At 44.2% G+C, this 20,067-nt stretch overlaps 1 protein-coding gene and 2 non-coding genes across 6 annotated transcripts; 1 reads left to right on the top strand and 2 right to left on the bottom strand.

Moving 5' to 3' along the window:
* The first annotated feature begins 1,124 nt into the window (after positions 1 to 1,124).
* On the top strand, positions 1,125 to 20,035 carry LOC117898935 (myosin heavy chain 95F). 4 transcript variants are annotated; one of them, XM_034808650.1, is made up of 18 exons: positions 1,125 to 1,350; positions 13,854 to 14,048; positions 14,565 to 14,638; positions 14,705 to 14,834; positions 14,906 to 15,067; positions 15,132 to 15,394; positions 15,464 to 15,870; positions 15,928 to 16,672; positions 16,734 to 17,166; positions 17,231 to 17,472; positions 17,538 to 17,758; positions 17,815 to 18,045; positions 18,412 to 18,456; positions 18,631 to 18,675; positions 18,957 to 19,077; positions 19,138 to 19,255; positions 19,315 to 19,416; positions 19,479 to 20,035. In XM_034808650.1, exons 2-18 carry the CDS (start codon positions 13,862 to 13,864, stop codon positions 19,763 to 19,765), a joined length of 3,813 nt encoding a protein of 1,270 aa, XP_034664541.1. In that variant the 5' UTR covers positions 1,125 to 1,350; positions 13,854 to 13,861; the 3' UTR covers positions 19,766 to 20,035. The 4 variants fall into 4 exon arrangements, with proteins under 4 accessions (XP_034664541.1, XP_034664539.1, XP_034664540.1 ...); XM_034808648.1 differs by lacking the exon at positions 1,125 to 1,350 and adding an exon at positions 8,561 to 9,015; XM_034808651.1 differs by lacking the exon at positions 1,125 to 1,350 and adding an exon at positions 13,601 to 13,737.
* Positions 6,737 to 6,820, bottom strand: Trnal-uaa. The gene has a single exon. It is a non-coding gene; the product is annotated as a tRNA-Leu (tRNA).
* Positions 9,392 to 9,475, bottom strand: Trnal-uaa. Its single transcript has one exon. It is a non-coding gene; the product is annotated as a tRNA-Leu (tRNA).
* Positions 20,036 to 20,067: the final 32 nt, after the last annotated feature.

A 20,067-nucleotide genomic window follows, 5' to 3' on the forward strand; every position in this document is an offset into this window, starting at 1 on the left:
CGAATATTGAATATCAAATTCCATTTTTCAAAAAACACCGACATGTGGGGTATTTTACTCATAATTTCGTTCTATATTAGAGCATGGCACGAAATACTTCTGAGGCATACTAAAAATTCACAAAATAGCCAGATTGCGATGGTGATGATATTGTAAGCATTCCAACAAAAGGATGTCGTGAAAACCAGACAATCCTGTGGAAAATTAATTGATTCATCGGATAAAATTATAGTTTAAGCGCTGAGTCTCCAAACTAGCTAGTAATTTTAAATATAGGATCAAAGTCGAGGAATAGTGCTTCTATATGTAAGTGTGAACGTATATTATTATTGGTTTATTTCTGTGGGATTTCTTTTGGCATGTGACCGCAAGGTATGGTAAGTAGGTAAAAAAGGACGAACTTTTCCAAGCTCCCACCTTTTTCGCACCTGTTGAAAGGATCTCTAATAGTGCTTGCGAGAGCTTCTGGCAGGAGAGCATTTCCATGACCGTTTTGTCGCAGGAGAGAACTTCCCTGTAGAATTTCCATCACGTATCCGTGTAATGGCCGTGTAATTTACCTAGCGCACATGCATTTTTTTGTGACGTATTTACCTGTTGTCGGCACCTTACTTTCTCTCACCAATTCTCCCTCCAACAAAAAAAAGTCGTGAAAACTAGCCAATCTTGTGGAGAATTGATTGATGAATCGAATAAAATTATAGTTTGAGCGCTGAGACTCCAAACTAGCTAGTAATTTTAAGTAGAACATCAAAATCGAGGAATCTGGTTTAAGACTACGGTACATTTACGGTATATTTTGAAGATGCAATGGTATATTTTGGTATATTTCCGAGGCCCTTACGATATATTTATCGATAATTTCGCGGTCACTCTGTCCACATTGAAACCGCAGCCGCGAACGTAAACAACGAATTTTGTAATGGAAAACCAGAAAAACTCATACAGTTCCGTTGATAATATCGCTATCGTTATAATAGCGCGATTCATGTCTTGACGTTGTTTATTTTCTTGTTAAATTTTCGCGCGCCGTTTACGATCGTACGGGCGGCGGGCTGTAGTTGTCGAATCCAAAATAGTGAAAAAACAAAAGTAAACAACCGTTTCGGTTAAAACACTTCAAATTTGTGAATAAAAAATCATTTTCGGCCAACAACCTTTTGGAAATTGAAATTTTAAAACTGTGTTTTAGTTGTTTTTTGGATTTTACGGGCCGGGCCTAAATTTAGAGAAGAGATCAACGCAATTTGTTGCTCTTCCTACCGCTCGGCGGCTCTCAATGTGTGCGTGCGGCGGTGGACCCGACTAAGATTCTTTGATACCCGTTCCAGCCTCTGGAAGAAATCAAATGTAAGTACCCCAAGCAGGTATAGGCATCACCTGTGTCTCTCTTCTTGTTTGCCTTCATCGGCGTTTCTGTTGACTTGCATTTATCGCGGATTTGCTGTCCATAAAATGGGTTGACTAAACGTAGGTGCAACCAGGGAATCGATAAGCAAAGACGGAAGTCGCACGGGGACCGTGGACGTGACCATGAATCCAATTGCACGAGTGAAGAGGGGCGCGCAGTCGCAACTGCACCCCCTCAAAGCAAACCACCACCATTTCCCTCAGCTGCCCCGCACCCAACACAGGCACAGAGCGCAATGGTTCTATTTATAGAAAGAGCCGAGGGCATGTCAACGTTTGCTTGTCTTCAGAAGCAAACCCCAAGATAGATTTGTGTCCCGACCATTTTAATTGAGTGCGGAAATGAGCAAACGTTTTCTTCCAGCGGAGCGGAGGAGGCAACACAAGTGTCATTCTCCCCCAGCACTAACCATTCCCTTCCAGACACATTTCTTTTATTTATGTTCCTTGGAAATCATCAAAAAGTCGTCATGGCGTCGTCGTCGCTCCTTTAGGCTGCGGCGCATGCGTTTCCATGTCCTCTCGCCTCTTAGTCGAAACGTGCCCATCCGATTCTGGGCATTTTAAAGCCAATTAAACGGGTTCGAGTATGCCTCTTCGCGCTTGGAAGGGTATATTACATTAAAGAGAAGGCATAGCCTTTGGACAGACACTCTAATCCAGGGTCAAGAAAATAATAAGGAAAATACAAATAAATAGGCATTGTCTCATGTAATTAAGAGCGCCCTCATTGCACCCCCAGTCGAAGTTAATCCACTCTCTTGGCTATTATACAGGGTATTCATGGTTCGCCTTTTGCCCGTATTCTGTGTATCGTTCCCTTTCTATATACCAGCGCAAAGGTTGCATTTGCTTTGTTGTTGTCGCCATTGTTGCTGTCACTCAAACCCCGACCAAACCCCTCCCCACTGTTCCGACCACCCGCCCTCGTTGCCGAAACAAGACTCAACACGCGCCACAACGCACCACACAGCTGACAGGAACTTCAGATCACGATCCTCTGATCAGCCCTCCGCTCCCGTTGTCCATTGTGTCACCGTGGACAGCTGCTCCCTTCGAAGTTTGCACAGGCAGCCCCTGGAACAAAAGAGTTGGTCGACGAAATCCCTTCGCGAAATGTGTAGGCCCACTTTGAAGAGGAGGCCACTCCACACACTACGCACCCAGCGAGATCTGAAATGAAATGCTCGAAACTGCGGCATTAGAGCCATTTGCATATAATGCCAAAAGTGAAACACTGAAACATACGACTGTCCATTGTTGCCGCTTGTTGGGTGAAAGTCAGAGTGGTGGAAGTCGGAGTCGGAGTCGGAGACCCGGAGTGTGTGTGGTTTAATTGCAGCTTTTGTTTTGATTGACGATTAGCATAATTTAAGATGTATTTTACACCAGCTCGGTTTCCCTGATTGTTTCTTTATGCGTGTTTCTTCTGTTTGATCTTTCTCCAAATGCAAATGCAAATGCAACATGTGCTTCACTAAATTTCCATTAAATGGGTGGGCTAACGTTTCAGTTTCCTGTTTCCATAAACATATCATGATAAGACTTATGTCACGAACTGCAACGGTGATTCAAGCTGAAGCATTGCGTCATCGCAGAAGGGTCTAGACCTTGATAAGCAACCCCTAAACCATGAAATACTGAATTAGTCTCTTGAAATATACATAGATAATATGGGAACCGTTTCTTTTGCTTTTAAGGGAACTGTCAGCCCATCATGGTTAGTTAAGGCTGGTACTCTCTGACCCTGAAATATTTTCAAACAGCCTCTACAGGCTGAAATTAGTCAAACTCTAGTCCCAGTCGCAGTTCGAGTCCACAGTCCCATTACCATTGCCATTCCCCCAGACCAGACGTTGATGGATTTGCGTGAAGGGGGGCATCATAACTCATTTCCTCAAGCACATGTTCACAGATTTTCCATATGTTTTAACGGCTGCAAGTCATTACAATGCACTTGGCGGGCATCTGTAGGCACTAACCCATTTGGGGGGAAAAGAATATGGGAAAATATGGTTGCCTTTCATTCTGTTTATTTTGGGTCAACGCTTTGGGGGCTTTGGTCTTTAGTACCAAAAACCGACTCTGTTCTCTCTTTTGTCTGTCGCTGTGTATTCGGGCAGTGTGTTATCATTTTTCCCATTTGATATTTAATCTTATCTTTCGTCCCAGTACAATTATTTGTTTGTCGCGGGGCCTCCAACAAAAAAAACGACTGGACGACTACGAGGAGTATATTTCGTTGTCAACGTTCTGTGTACTCATGTAATGGTAGAGTAGTGTATATTTATTGGGCCAAAAAGAAAGCATATTTGCTGTATTCCAAGACAAAGAAAGTTGAACAGCATTCTTCCATCATCAGAAAATCTATTTTGGGTTAAACTTAAATTTTAACGACAAAAATCAAAAATCATTAATCAAACGAAAGCGAGAGCTTGGCTATCTAGTCATCTAATATTTGATTGACGGACAGGAAGTGATAAATTCGATACAAATGACATGAATAGAGATTTGTTATACAAATTTCACACGAGCGAGCGAAACAAAGACCATTCGGGCCGAGTGTTTCGGGTATTCTGTCCCTTAGAACAAAGTGAAATTTGCATTTAAATTTCTTTAACATCTCTCCTGTAACTGTATACGAGAGATCCCGTCCCGGAAATGCTGTAGCAAATTGCCGAGCGTTAATTACATCGCTTTTCAATTGTTATTTTGGTAATTTTCCCGCAATTTCAGTTTTCAGGTTTCCGTTTTCTTTTGGTTTTGGTTGAGTATTTGCTTGGCTGTCTGCTGCATTAATTTGTTCCACTTGCGCGACGTTTAACCATCGACAATCTTTGGTATTTACCTCTTATTTCTTCCCTCTTTGCTCTACGCTCTTCGATTCGATTCGTGCGGAGTCGTTGAACTCCGGGGCGATGGGGGGCGATCTGATGTTGCATTGTGTGTAGTTAACTCTGCATTTCTGGGGCATTACAGTATGAAAATTATCTATACAAAAACCGAAATAAGCCAAAAAGATTGAAACAACAAAACGCTCCGACAAAAAAAAACTTGTTTCGGGCTGTGACTTTTGCGCATGCTCAGCGTTTTGCTTTGCCAACGCTTTACGGTACAGTGAACTCTGGCCCCCTCCTTCTCTCATTCTCTCTCTCTCTTGCTGAACTGAACTGAAAACCATTTTCCTGTGACGTTTGGGCCATAAACTTTACAGCTGCTGCTGCTGCTGCAGCTTCTACTTCTATGGTTGCAAGTGTAATTGCCTCTTCGACCATTTCCCCTCTCTCTATGTGCTTTCTCTATAGCGCTGCTCTTTTCCGAGGGCTAGTTGTACCAAAAAATGACTCATCATTGTGTGCTCCCATTTGATGGCCAATGGCAGCTGCAAAATCTGCTACCAAAACAAGTAGAACTGGTTGCCTGGCCCGCTGCGCTGCCACAGCCTTGTAAATCCATGCAACATCCGAATCGAATCCGAGTGTGTGGTGCAATGCGATGCGATGTGATGTGAGCCCCCGCGCGTTGCAAAATCGCGAACTAACCTGAACCTGTCGCACCGTTAGTGCCGCGTCCCTGCTGCTCCTCGGACTACTGGTTGAACTTGATATTGAAACGTTCTCCGCAAATCGAATAAGTACTCGGGTATGGTCAAAGAACTGCAGAGTCGCCAGATAAAAAACGTAACTGGTTTCGGATACCCAGAGATGGGGCTTTTGTCGCGCTCTCTTTTTGGCACGATCCAAACCATTCCAAGCGCCTTTTGTCCACAGCAATGTTAATCAAATTCCAATGAAATGCTAAGAAACATTTCTTAGCTAACGGTTCGCCCGTGGAGTCGTGGACTTCTTTCCCAGGTATTACCGGTGCTCCATCACTCCATCGCTTGGCTTCTTCATGTCAAGTAACCCCACGAAAAGTGTCGCAATTATTACACAATTTTCATGGTTTTATTACCGAGGTATTGCTTCGTCTTACGGTTTCGGTTTTTGGCTGTGCTTCATTTTCCGAGCAATTCAAATTATTGTCTTTTTTTTCCACAGTTGGTAGAATGGCATACGAGGCGACAACTTGACTTGGTTATGAAATTATGGCAATTGTTTCGCTGTCTTCATTTCCTTCTCTTTGTTTTGGCCCTGTTTTGTATACAGGGAAGTGCCACAAAAATATGTGCGACCCACAGGCCCCAAGATGTGGGTCAAAATGCGGGAAAGACAGTGCAAACAGTGGGTTTAAAATTACAAAAGATGGGCTTTGGGCTATGGGAAATCAATTTTTGTAAGGCAAATTGTAATAAATATCCCATAAAATCAAAACATCATCTGCGCTTTGCTTTTGTAAGCCCACACAAAATATTATCTACTTAAAATTTATATCAATTACTTCTTAATGTTTTTTAAATTTCACATTGAAACCCGAATTGATTTTGAAAAGGACCCTTATCATTTGAGAGACCATCTCTAACGAATTCGAACCGCAAACAAATCGATTGTGGTTGATTGATTAATTTTTTCACATTTTCCTTCCACTTTTAAATCCAAAAGCTACAGCCCCCTAGGCACCGGCCCCTGCCCTTAACTGTTGTGTGCATTTCTTTAACTGTTTTTCATTTTGTGTTGCACAATGCAACAGAATGCATAAGAAAGCTGTGGCCCAAAACAATAGGCCCATAACGAACAACATGATTATTAATTATTCAGAAAAAACACCACAACAGCACCTGTCGGCCCCTGGCCCCTGGCCCCTTGTTGGTGTTGGTTATCATTTGGGGTACGAGGTGCTTTTGGCCAGACGACGACCGGAAGGTGAACCTCGGTTACTCGCAACGGTAGAACAGTTTTCCATTACAAAGGGATACATACATGCATATGTGAATATGTACATACAACATGCATTTGATATATGTATGTACATACATATGTATGTATGTACATACATATGTACATATTGACCTCTTTTGGCAGCAGTTGATTGCAGTCAAAATCCATACCTAGTTAGAAATATAATAGAATAATGCAAATCTTTTTGTGAAGATATTTACATATGGTATGATATTTTTGTGATTGTTCTTTCTTTGTATCCATTTTTCTATGGCATTGATATGAGCCGATCTAATTCACGTATTCAAATGTACATACATACATATGTACATATGTATTTACATATGTGTATTCTAGATGCCACCTAAAGCAAATAATAAACAGCACTGCTATAGCCAGAAAGCTTTAAAACTGAGGAACTCTTTTAATGGACAGAAATTGATATCGGCTATGCTTTCCTCTGTAAGGATATGAAAAAAAAGAAAAAAAGATAAAACATAATCATCTCTTGTCAGGTGTGGGGTTCGAACCCACGCTCTCTCTCGAGAACCAGAGCTTAAATCTGGCGCCTTAGACCGCTCGGCCAACCTGACTTGTCGGACGACGTTGTCTAAACGAGCTATATGAGCGACGGCTGGGCTGCCGCCCAAGTTGGCTATGCTTTCGGGGTGTTTTTGCTTCTGTGTGTGTCCGTTCTGTATGTATTTCTGTTTGCATTTAGGATGAAAATACATTTTTCTGTGCTTTTCACTGTAAAAATGTATTCTAACTTTGCTTGTACTAACTGTTTGGACTCCTTTTTTCTTCAGCTGTGAAGTCGAAGGTAAAAAAGATTAATAATTGGTGGAAAAATACAAATGTGCCGAATAACTCCATGTCCTGCCCAGCATTTGAACCAAGGCATCCTCGTTTGCCAAGTGTTTTATGCTAATTTTGATGCCAGATTTTTACAATAACACAAGCGTACCTATGTATGTATGTATGTACTAACATATGCATTTATTTATAGCACACTGCTGCATCCGCCTGCCAGAAGAGAAAGATATGGCCGATTTTGCAAATTTTCTCTCGTTTTCGTATTCCGTTTCGTTCCGTACCGTTGTATTGATCAAGAGATTACGGTTGCTGGACAGACAGCTGATGGGCAGACAATGGGTACGATTTCCTCCCCTCAGACACAACCATGGACATACGCAAATGGCGCTGTTAGTACGTCACAGTTCAGCGAGCTGCTCTTTCTCTCTCTGACTCACCTTCTCCGCCTACGAATCACCCACTGTCTCTGCAAATGCCACCCTCTCTTTCCCAGGAAAGCTTTCGTGATGATGCCGCTATCAATTGCATCTGCCTGTAGAGAACTCGCTAATCCCTTGTTGTTCTCATTCAAATCTCTTTGTTTTGTACACCCAAAAGCTTTAAGCTTATCAGAAGCGAACCCCATGTACAGTGGATAGGGGTGGCCCACCACCCTTGTAGAATGCATGTCAAGCAGCTGTTGCTTCCATGAAGTATGAATAACTCAATTTGCCAATTGAAGTGAAACAAACAAAACCTTTGCAAGCTCTGTGAGCTATCCCGGAAGTTGTTATGCGATCCGATCCCCTGCAAAGGAAGCTTCACTGTGCGTGAGGACGCTTCCTGGTGACTCGGTGGCACACACTTGAAGCAAGTGGTTGGTGTCCATTGTTTGGTTACACCAAGTGCTGGGCCCACAACTGGAAGTATTACTGTGGCACCCACACAATGATACCGGCATAGAGAGGTGATGACTCGGAAATTGTGGATTCGGCGCAGTAAGCAAAGCTGCAACCCCGTTTAGAGAGACAGTCAGGGCAGGATGACGATGACTGCCGCCCGTCCAGAATCCGCAAGCCGAATCAGTGCATGTCGCGCGTTCACTGCAGTCACCACGCCACGTGTCGCTATCGCTAGGGGCATCTTCTTCAACATCACTACACTTCGGCTACCATTTTTCGGGGCGGGGTGCCCCGAAACAGAGAACTCGGTTACTGGGTGAAAACTGCACGGCAACAGCATCGACATCAACAAAGACAACGACAACAACCACTACCACAATAATAGAAACATCGAGAGCTGCAACTACGGACAAAAGTCAAAAGTTCAGCATCGCATCAGATTTCCTAGATATACGCGAGTGCACGTAAAGACAGGCGCCAGACTTTAGCTCCATATTGGTTGCTCATCTCGCAGTCAGCGCTCATCTGCTTTCCATCTTTCAGTGCATTTAGACCGTAATGTAGGTCAGAAATAGCCATAAACTTAGCAACTCGCTTTTCCAAGCACTACAGCTGCAGCTACGGCCAGTGTGAAATTTGATTAGTGCTCGGAAAATTGAATTAAAAGTGAAACGCATTTGGTGTCTTGGATAATCGCAGTGGAATTATCCAACAGATGCGAGGCCAGAGGTGTCCAAAGCGGAACGGTGACGCGGTGCATGTGGAAAGTGTTTAATCGATAGTGAAAACGGCGCAAAAAACAAGTGAAAATCAATTCTCCCGGCAAGAGCATTGTTATTGTCAGGCCTACCGGGTGGGGTGGAGTACTAACAACAGCTACAGCAAAGATTCAGACCATCCCAAACATTGGGACGCAACCCTCTTGAGGGTAGCTTCACACCCTAGTGTTCACTCCTCAGGGAAGCAGCCTTCAGAGTCTTCAGAGTTCAGTGCATTGCCCTGCAATTAACCTATTGAGAGGCGCGACTGCAGTTGAACCCACAAAATGGATTTCTACACCAACAAGAAAGAACTGCACAACCCCTGCACTGGTATGTAGGTTAAATTAACTTGGCTTAATTGTCGTCGCACTCATTAAAAACCAATAATAATCTTATCTCAAGACTCCATAAAGGAGGTGGCAATGGTTTGGGCTATTTTTATTCTTTCACACATTAATTAGGTTTGTCTGGAAAAGATAATTATTTAACGAAAGTCGTTAGGGTGAAAATGCAGCTAAATTACGGCAAATTATTAAGACAACCCTTTCTTGGTGGCTGTGTGAATAGAATCCTAAAATAATTATCGTTTTCCCACTGAACAGTGGGCACTCCAGGATATATTTTTTATGTGCTAACAGAGAGCAATATAATTTAAAGTTGGTGTACAAATTAAAACATAAATAATAAAAAAAGTTCACACAAATAATGTCAGATGTGGGGTTCGAACCCACGCTCTCTCTCGAGAACCAGAGCTTAAATCTGGCGCCTTAGACCGCTCGGCCAACCTGACGGGTTGGGCCTCGCCATCCAAACTGCGATATAGAGCAAAGGATGTAAATAGATTTCCTTGGGATAAATTTAAATTAATTTTTTTGCAAATACAAATAAAAGGAAACGTACGTTTTTGCTGAAAGGTCCAGCGAAGAAAGTGCAGAAAAGTATAAAACTTGGCAGCATTTGAGGTACATATGTATGTCCTTGGATCCCAGTCTACAGTCTATCTACAAGTTATCTCTTTTAATCATGGACATAACACCAATTGAAACAAATATACCTACGCATTTTGCAATACAAATACCTCCGTTGTAATTTTACTTCTTCTATTTATGTATAAGCAATTTCGGTTTCGGTTGATTTTATGGTTCATTCTTTATTCCTTTGTGCAAACACAAAGAATCTTGTTTTATATACATACAAGAATATAATTTCGACTTCGATATTTACTCCTGCATATCGGTCACAAGTTGATGTCGTATTCAGAATTCAGATAGCAGAGCGTGAAAGTGCATCAAAGGTTCAGTGCCTTTGGAAAATTTTTTTGATGGTGGCAATGGAAAAAAATTTTCCACTTGGCACGGAAGTTCCACTAATAAATCGCAAGCACGCAACACTGTTTGGTCGGAAAAGGGCGAACCTGCAAACAGTTTAAACGATGATATCAGCCCTCACTTTGCACCATACCACCTCTGTCCTACACTCCGTACATAAAAGTAAACACTGTCTATTCTCCCTACAAGAAAATCACGAAGAGGCGTCTGCTTTTCCGGGCTTAGCTTTTGGCTAATTGCTGTACGTATCGTGGGTCAGTGGATGGGTCGGAGTGCGGTCGGTGTCAGTGCATGTGCTCGGATTACGTATACGCACTGTGGGGCCAATAAGCCTGTTAGTCTTTCTCCCATTTGTCTGCTTTGTAGAGGTTCCATTCTCGACTTTATCATTTACTGGGCCCACAAAAGGTTCGCTTCGCGTTGAGGCTTCACATTTCATAAGCTCTTGGCCATGTCTTAAACATGTCTTGGGCCACCTCCCTATTCGTATACAACAACCATATTTAGAGGTCTCTGTCTGTGTCTCTCTCTGTCTTGATTTTCTACACCTTCACCTTCTGCTTCTGCTTTGACTCTGACTGTGGGGCCCTTGTCCATTGTCAATGTCGTCGCCTTCCAGCATTTCATTTCCTTCGCCATCAAGTCATTTAGGCCTGCTGCCGCTGCTGCTTCTGCCACACTTGGATGCCTATCTTGTAAAAAAAAGGTTGGGAACTGGGGGGACAGGGGCAGTGTCAGAGAATTGCATTTCCATGCTATGCAATCAGCAAGAATGCTGCCAGGCAACTTTTTCTTCTCCACATAAACGGCCATCAAAAGTTGCCTTCTTTGCGTTCTTCTGCCTTCTTTTTCTGTTCCTAGGCAACTTTACTTTTTTACACAATTTGTAATTTATGCCGCCGTCTCTTGGCCAGGAGTAGGAGAAGAGCCTCAAGAGCTGCCCAGACAAATTGCGAAGCGACAGAGGCGACAACGTTGCCGTGATTGTGTTGCAGTCTTGCTGTTGCATACAAAAGAACTCCATACACAAGACTCTCCCTCAGTCTATCTGCATCTCTCAATCATTACTTTTTTCGCTCTCTGCATAATCAAGATTATGTTAAATTGCCTGGGTAAGTGTTGTTAATTTACCATGAGCACATTATAAAGCTATTGCAGCCATATGTTGAGGTTAAGCTCCACTTTCTTGCCGACAAACTGGGCTAATTATGATGGATACATTACAGGCCATACTTCGATAAATGCCAAAGCAATTTCTCTATATCAGCATGAGATCTATTCTACATCAAATTGAGATCTTCCCCTCAGCATTTGGCTCGAAGCTAGAACCCTCCAGAAAATGTGACTCATTCGAATTGGGCACAGACAAAGTGCCCAAAGAGCAACCCGTTTTAGTTGATAAGACTCGACTTAGTTTGTGGCTCAAATAGGTTAATTTTGAGATTGAGTAAGGATTAAAGAGCTACACATGCACATGACTCATCTGTTAGATGGATTTTTCCAACATTCTTCTTATGAAAGCAATACCACAGTTCTGTGAACTCATCCTCTCATTTTAGTTAGCTTATGTTTGGGAAACCCAATAATGGATTGAGCCCTGCTATCTTATCCGTCTGCTGTTGGCACATCAGTTCAATATAACAACCATATACAGTAGAAGCTCTTTTAAGTACTAAATATGTACATATTTCTTTTGGTTAAGGCGGAATACTCCCCCTAATGTCTCTCTTACTGAGAGAATCTCTATTCTTTCGGCATTTTGTGTTTCTGCCATGAATTAGAGAATAAATAAGAGTACATAAAAATTAATACATGAAAATCTTATTGAAACAATTGCAACAATTACCTTTTTTTGTCAAAATGTACATTATAGTTAATGCAAAATGTTTATCTTTTCAAATGTATGTAAATATAATGAATACATTGCTGACAATGTTTTCAACAAATCCCGAGTCGATAAACGATTTTACAACACAATCTCATCAATTATAAGTGCTGCACCCACAATACAAATTACAAATTGAAAGCCTAACCCCGGATGCCGAAGATTTTTATACTCTTTCAGTACAATTACATATGTTCAAAAAATATTTGCAAAGATCTCAACTGAATCATACCACCCTACACATTTACAGGGTATAAGCGTACACCCAACTGTTTTAAAAGCTAAATACACCCTCGCATAGACTCCCAGAGCATCGTTCTCAGAACCAAATGATTCGAAATCAGTCGACACTACAGTGTCTTTCTCTCACGCGTCAAAGCAAACCCAAACAAACAAACCCCCACAAAACAGAGCCCGAACTGACGGACGACGACTCATTTGGCGAAACACATAATATAATGAATGCCTAACAATCATTTAATAATTTAGCACTTTGAAGCAAATTTATCTTGATGAATGCGGGAGAGAATTGCGGAATAGAGAGATCCAACAGTAAAGCTATTGTTCTCTCGCTCTTCTCCCCCAAACAAACGTCTCCAAAACTGTCGCAGTGACTGCGTCCCACACAAACGAACACACACACATTCAGATGAAGTGCAGCTCAAAGAGGAAATAGAGAAGAGCGGAAAAGGGATGCAGATAGAGGGCAGAGGCGCCCCGAACCCTGCTCTGGTGCACCATTAACCCAGCGAGAGCGAAATAAAGGAATTTCACCTTGAAGCTGCTGCTAAAACAATTTCCAACGTCATCGTCTCGCTTTCCGAAATCAGATAACCCATAGACAGAGAGAGATATGCATACATGTATTCATATATGTATGTACATATGTATGTACATACAGTGCATGTACAAGCGGACAAAAGATAGGGGGACAATGAGAGCTTGCGGTTTTCTATCCATATATCCGACTGTTTGTACAGATTGATGCGAGCGCTAGGCCCAGAGGTTTAGCAGAGGTGTTTAGCAAATCCCATAACAAGGCCGCTGCTTTGTTGTAGAGTGTGAGAGAGAGAGAGTGAGAGACTCCTACACGCAGCTCCGCCGGTTATCAACTCCACTGCAGAACGACACAACTACGCCCATGAGTCAGAGGCAGTGCATGACCAAGAAAGGTAACCAGCGAAGTAGACACGAAGCGAAAGGCAAAAGAAGCAGACCAAAAACAGACAAAACATGAGAGAATGATTTGGGCATGGATGTCGACAATGGGATACCTTGTACTTAATTCTTAGTGGATGCCATTGCGGATATCTGTGGATCTTAAAAATTACAAATGTCGCCATTGGTATTCGCTAGAGATTCAGTTGTGGAATCGGTAGATTTCCACTACTAAAGCATACCCTTGTAATCTATAAGTACAGGGTATAAATACTGCCACAGCGACAGCCCACCAGAACAATAGGCAGGTGAGAGAGCCGCCGGAAAAGAGAGCAAATAAAAGAGCGAGAGAGGGCAAAGCACAGGTAGAGTTAATAGCTGAGAAATGTTCACTGTTCACCCAAAACGTACCCATAAAACACCGGTCCCCTACTATCCCCCTGCTGGCAGCAGAGCGGCAAAGCGGGCCTTAATGACTGTTCCAGAGAGAGCGGCGGTGGAAGCAGCAGAAGCAGCAGCGCCGGCAACGGTGATCGGTGATCGCTACAGCTGAGTGCGCTCCACAGTTGCCATTCGGAATTCAGGAACTCTAGATCACAGCAAACGTTATTTGGTTGTTCCTAGGTTTAGTTCCTCTCTCTCTCTCTCTTTGTGTTGGTAATACTCGAAGCAGCGGACGAGGTAGATAAGATTTTCGCATTGATACTGCTCCGCGTCATACACACCTTTCAGCGATCAATTTCCAGTTATAAATAATTGTATTATTAACCTTTATGTTTCTCTTGTTTCTTCTTTAGTACGCAAAATGCTGGAGGACACCCAACTCGTGTGGGCGAGGGATCCCGCCGAGGGGTACATACAAGGTCGCATTACGGAGATCGGTACCAAGGAGTTTGAGGTCACGCCAATCGATCGCAAATATCCAAAGCGCACCTGCAGCTATGATGACATTCACTCCTCCTGCGATGGGCCACAGGATCATGATGATAACTGTAAGTAAACCTCAGTCATATCTCCCATGGGAAATGAAAACCCCCTCACTGTTTAGGGGGGCTTTTATCTACCCTTGAAAATGTTACATAAATGTGAAAAGAAAGTGAAAGAACAAACATTCGAGTGGAGCAAGCAAATATCGCTTATTGATATTATTCCTACAGAATCCGGGAATCTTATCTACCCACGTAGATAGCACCGCTCTAGCGTAGAATATTCCAAGTATTTCCAGTCTCTTAGTTGATCTTTCCGACTACGTGAGAGATGAAATCTCTGGATCTTTATTGTTTTGCAAAGTGCTCCATTTCTTGCCCGTATTTCACTACGATCCGATGGCACTGTTCCTTCACGTAAGCAACGCAGCCATTAGCCACGCTTGCTGCTTGCATGACCCCCAACCCTGTAGGTTGCCTTCCCAGACGACAGGGGGAAAGTGGTCTTGGGCCATAAAGTCTCGCATCAGGCCCCAGACGTTTTACTAACCTACTTGATTGTGCCTTTACTTGAATTTCCAGGCGAACTCATGTTGCTCAACGAGGCCACATTTCTGGACAATCTGAAGACACGCTACTACAAAGACAAGATCTACGTGAGTACTTAAACGAAACTGGAATTAATTTAAACTAAAAATGTACATATATGTGATTTACCGTAGACCTATGTGGCAAATATACTGATCGCCGTGAACCCGTACCGTGAGATCAAGGAGATCTATGCACCCGATACCATCAAGAAGTACAATGGCCGTTCGCTGGGCGAGCTGCCGCCGCATGTCTTTGCCATTGGTGAGTCCCCCTTGATGCGACACCATAGATGGAACGACTATGTATAACCTTATCTGTACTTCCCACCACAGCGGATAAGGCGATACGGGATATGCGTGTCTATAAACTCTCGCAGTCCATCATTGTGTCCGGGGAGTCGGGTGCCGGCAAGACGGAGTCCACCAAATACCTGCTCAAATTCCTGTGCTACTCGCACGACAGTGCCGGCCCCATAGAAACCAAGATCCTAGATGGTAAGCAAATCATTTATACCCCAAATATTCTGTGTGACTGATCAGAGAACCATCCAATCCTTAGCCAATCCTGTGCTGGAAGCTTTTGGCAATGCAAAAACCACTCGAAATAATAACTCCTCGCGCTTTGGAAAGTTCATAGAGGTGCACTACGATGCCAAGTGCCAGGTGGTGGGCGGCTACATCTCCCACTATCTGCTAGAGAAGAGTCGCATCTGCACGCAGAGTGCCGAGGAGCGTAACTACCATGTGTTCTACATGCTCCTGGCCGGAGCACCGCAACAATTGCGCGACAAACTCAATTTGGGAAAGCCAGATGACTATAGGGTTCGTATGAGAGAGATAACTGCCGCATTTTAATCCATACTCACACCTCGTATGTCTTTCGTTCTTTAGTATCTCTCTGGCTGCACGCAGTACTTTGCCAATGCCAAGACGGAGCAACTAATTCCCGGCTCACAAAAGTCGAAGAATCACCAGCAGAAGGGCCCCCTCAAGGATCCCATTATCGATGACTATCAGCACTTTCACAATCTGGACAAGGCCTTGGGTCGATTGGGTCTTTCGGACGTTGAGAAGCTGGGCATCTACTCGCTGGTGGCGGCCGTTCTGCACTTGGGCAACATTGCCTTTGAGGAGATACCCGATGATGTGCGCGGTGGCTGCCAGGTGTCGGAAGCCTCGGAGCACTCGCTGACCATCACCAGCGGCCTCTTGGGCGTGGATCAAACGGAGCTGCGTACGGCCTTAGTGTCTCGGGTGATGCAGAGCAAAGGAGGCGGCTTCAAGGGCACGGTTATCATGTAAGTGCAAGACGCATTCCATCTTGATCGATCTAATCGATCCACTCGTTTGTGCAGGGTTCCATTGAAGATCTACGAGGCGAGCAATGCTCGCGATGCGCTGGCCAAGGCCATTTACAGTCGCCTCTTCGATCGGATTGTGGGTCTCATCAATCAGAGCATACCCTTCCAGGCCTCCAACTTCTACATTGGAGTCCTCGACATTGCGGGCTTCGAGTACTTCACCGTCAACTCGTTCGAGCAGTTCTGCATCAACTACTGCAACGAGAAGCTGCAAAAGTTCTTCAACGACAACATCCTGAAGAACGAGCAGGAGCTGTACAAGCGCGAGGGTCTAAATGTGCCCGAGATCACGTTCACCGACAACCAGGACATCATCGAGCTGATCGAAGCCAAGTCCAATGGCATTTTCACGCTGCTCGACGAGGAGTCCAAGCTGCCGAAGCCTTCGCCCTCTCACTTCACTGCCGAAGTCCACAAGTCCTGGTCGAATCACTATCGCCTGGGTCTGCCGCGATCCTCACGCCTCAAGGCACACCGCACGCTGCGCGACGAGGAAGGTTTCCTGGTGCGCCACTTTGCCGGCGCCGTCTGCTACAACACTGAGCAGTTTATCGAGAAGAACAACGATGCCCTGCACGCCTCGCTGGAGGGTCTGATGCAGGAGTGCGAGAATCCCCTGCTTAGGACACTCTTCCCCTCGGGCAGCAGCACTTCCATTCGTGGCAAGCTGAACTTCATCTCCGTGGGCTCCAAATTCAAGACGCAGTTGGGGGAATTGATGGAGAAACTAGAGCAGAATGTGAGTAAACAAATCCTAGACTTTGCTTCTCTTTGACTAATGATTTTGTTCCTTCCCTCAGGGCACCAACTTTATTCGCTGCATCAAGCCCAACAGCAAGATGATTGATCGCCAGTTCGAGGGCAGCCTGGCTCTGGCTCAGCTGAAGTGCTCGGGCACCATCTCGGTGCTGGAGCTCATGGAGCATGGCTACCCATCGCGTGTCCTCTTCGCCGATCTGTACAACATGTACAAGTCTGTGCTGCCCCCGGAACTGGTCTCGCTGCCTGCTCGCACCTTCTGCGAGGCCATGTTCCAGTCGCTCAATCTAAGTGCAAAGGACTTTAAGTTTGGCATCACCAAGGTCTTCTTCCGGCCCGGCAAATTTGTGGAGTTTGATCGCATCATGCGCTCCGATCCCGAGAACATGCTGGCCATTGTGGCCAAGGTAAAGAAGTGGCTGGTTCGCTCGCGTTGGGTCAAGTCCGCACTGGGAGCTTTGTGCGTCATCAAGCGTAAGTTATCCTTAGATCTGTTCGGAATATGTTCTCTTGATTTTAACGAAACGTTCTCCCCCAGTGCGCAATCGCATCATCTACCGCAACAAGTGCGTGCTGATGGCCCAGCGCATTGCTCGCGGATTTCTGGCCAGGAAGCAGCATCGACCACGCTACCAAGGCATTGGCAAGATCAACAAGATCCGAACGAACACACTCAAGACAATCGAAATCGCCAACGGACTGAAGATGGGACGCGACGAAATCGTTGGCGGTGTCAATGATATCTACAGGCAGATCGATGATGCCATTAAAACTATCAAGGTATGTCCTGAGATTTCTTCTCTCCTGTTTTGGACCTGTCCCTCTAACCTGGTTATTTCTTGCAGTTGACTCCCCGCATTACCCAACGCGAAATCGACTCCATGTACACTGTGGTGATGGCCAATATGAACAAGCTGACTGTTGATCTGAACACCAAGCTGAAGGAGCAACAGCAGGCCGATGAGCAGGAACGACTGCGCAAGATTCAAGAGGCCCTGGAGGCCGAACGGGCAGCCAAGGAGGCAGAGGAGCACCGTCAGCGCGAGGAAGCCGAAAACAAGCGACTGTTTGTAGAGCAAAATTAGCATTTAACGAACCCCAACTGAGTGTTTGTTTCCACAGAAAAGTCGAGATGGAGACACGCCGCAAGCATGCAGAAGCGCAACGATTGCGCCAGGAAGAGGAGGATCGTCGCGCTGCTCTGGCACTACAGGAACAGCTCCAAAAGGAGGCCAAGGACGATGCCAAATATCGCCAGCAGCTAGAGCAGGAAAGACGCGATCATGAATTGGCTCTGCGTCTTGCCAGCGAGTCCAATGGCCAGGTGGAAGACAGTCCTCCAGTTATACGCAAGTATGTTTAATGGTTTCCAAATAATAACATTTGGGGGTAACACATAAGTTGACGACGGGGTGTCAGGTGTGGGCAACTAAATCCTCAATTATTGGGGATTACATTTTACAGTAGATATATTTTTGGGGCGATAAGATAATAGTTCTACGAATTATATTCGAATCGGGGGAGACAGCAATTGTATGTGTACAGATAGTTATGTATGTTATGACTTGGTTTATAAGAATTTATTATTTATTGTTTTTAATTATTCCTCAAAAAACTCACCAACTTTTTCCCTTTTCCTTCCCCCCAATCCACACGCAATCTACTCTCCACACCATTCACACAAACCACACAAAAATCACAAAACAAAACAAAACACAGTGGTATCAATGACGCCTCTCCCATGGGTTCCAACAAATTGATCAGGTATAGCACGCTTTATAATCTCTATAAATATACATATGTACAATACGAATTCTTGTAAATTTTGTCAATCTCTTCTTGCTTTCACCAATTGGATAAACGATCTTTGTTCCTTACTTTCTTATATGCTTTAACTTTCTGTATTATTCTTTTAAAACAAAAAACAAAAACCAAAAGTTTTTCACAAGTTGTGTCAAACATTGCTTCGCGGTACTTGAATAAGTGAGTTGGTGCTGGTTTTGAAAACATTCTCATATCTAAAATTAATACTACTAACACCCACCTAAAGTAAAGATCTATCTCATGGCCACTAATCAAAATCATCCATAACAAAGTATCAACTAGTAATTGGCTTTAGTCTCTCTTTTTCTTGCAATTGTGTTGCCCATAAATTCCTCCCATTGTAATGCCATCACATGACTCACTTTTTTGCTTGCGCTTTAACCTGCAATTCATTTTGTGAAATTTGTATACTAATCCATTATTTTCCTATGCAACCATAGATCGGATAATGTTCGGGCACAGCAGCAGGCCCTGGGCAAGCAGAAGTATGACTTGTCCAAATGGAAGTACTCGGAGCTGCGCGATGCTATCAACACTTCCTGTGATATTGAGCTGCTGGAGGTAGGGCAAACTAATCTACATGTCTCTCTGCTGGATAAATTTCAAGTACCATTTTTGTAGGCCTGTCGTCAGGAGTTCCATCGCCGCTTGAAGGTGTATCATGCCTGGAAGGCAAAGAACCGCAAACGCACCACCATGGATGAGAATGAGCGTGCACCACGCAGCGTTATGGAAGCGGGTAAGTTAAATGAGTGCCAGATAAGTCCTCAATCGCTATAAGTCCACCCACCTTGACAGCCTTCAAGCAGCCACCGACTGTGCAGCCCATCCAGCAGATTGTGACGGCCCAACATCGCTACTTCCGCATACCCTTCATGCGAGCCAATGCACCGGACAACAGTGGGTGTTCATCAGTGTCCCTTTGGAGTATAAAATAATAATTGAGTCTTGTTGTTTTGCAGCCAAGCGTGGCTTGTGGTATGCCCACTTTGATGGCCAGTGGATCGCCCGTCAGATGGAACTGCATGCGGACAAGCCGCCGATTCTGTTGGTTGCCGGCACGGACGACATGCAAATGTGTGAGCTGAGCCTGGAGGAGACGGGCCTCACGCGGAAACGTGGCGCCGAGATTCTGGAGCATGAATTCAATCGGGAGTGGGAGCGTAATGGCGGAAAGGCCTACAAGAATCTGGGTGTTAGGCCAAACGGACCACATCCAGCCGCCGCGGGCATGCAGAAACAACAATAAACCAAGAGCCCCGCCCTCCCCCAATCGGAAACAAATCAAATGAAAGCCGTTTCAGTGGTCCAGAGGTTGAAATTTTAAGTTTTACAAACAATTTCTGAAATTTTACCCTTTGGTAAAAAGTGACCACGTCCATAAAATTGAGTAAATACAATTAATAATCATATGTGTTTACCTACAACATTTACTTCACTCGCTCATCCAGCGCCCAGACTGTTTTGTGGGGGCCTTACATAGCTATTTAAATATACAATAAACACATAAATATATCTTTAATTAAGTGAAATCTTACGATGTAAAAGGAA

This window comes from Drosophila subobscura, chromosome O, assembly GCF_008121235.1.
Source record: "Drosophila subobscura isolate 14011-0131.10 chromosome O, UCBerk_Dsub_1.0, whole genome shotgun sequence".
Taxonomy (NCBI): Eukaryota; Metazoa; Arthropoda; class Insecta; order Diptera; family Drosophilidae; genus Drosophila; species Drosophila subobscura.

What these genes read in the sequence shown, in the direction of transcription:
- LOC117898935 (XM_034808648.1), top strand. Translation starts at nt 8,970, where the DNA reads ATGGATTTCTACACCAACAAGAAAGAACTGCACAACCCCTGCACTG. An exon ending in ACTGCACAACCCCTGCACTG is followed by an intron (nt 9,016 to 13,853) that starts GTATGTAGGTTA and finishes TTTCTTCTTTAG; the next exon opens with TACGCAAAATGCTGGAGGAC. An exon ending in TTCAAGGGCACGGTTATCAT is followed by an intron (nt 15,871 to 15,927) that starts GTAAGTGCAAGA and finishes TCGTTTGTGCAG; the next exon opens with GGTTCCATTGAAGATCTACG.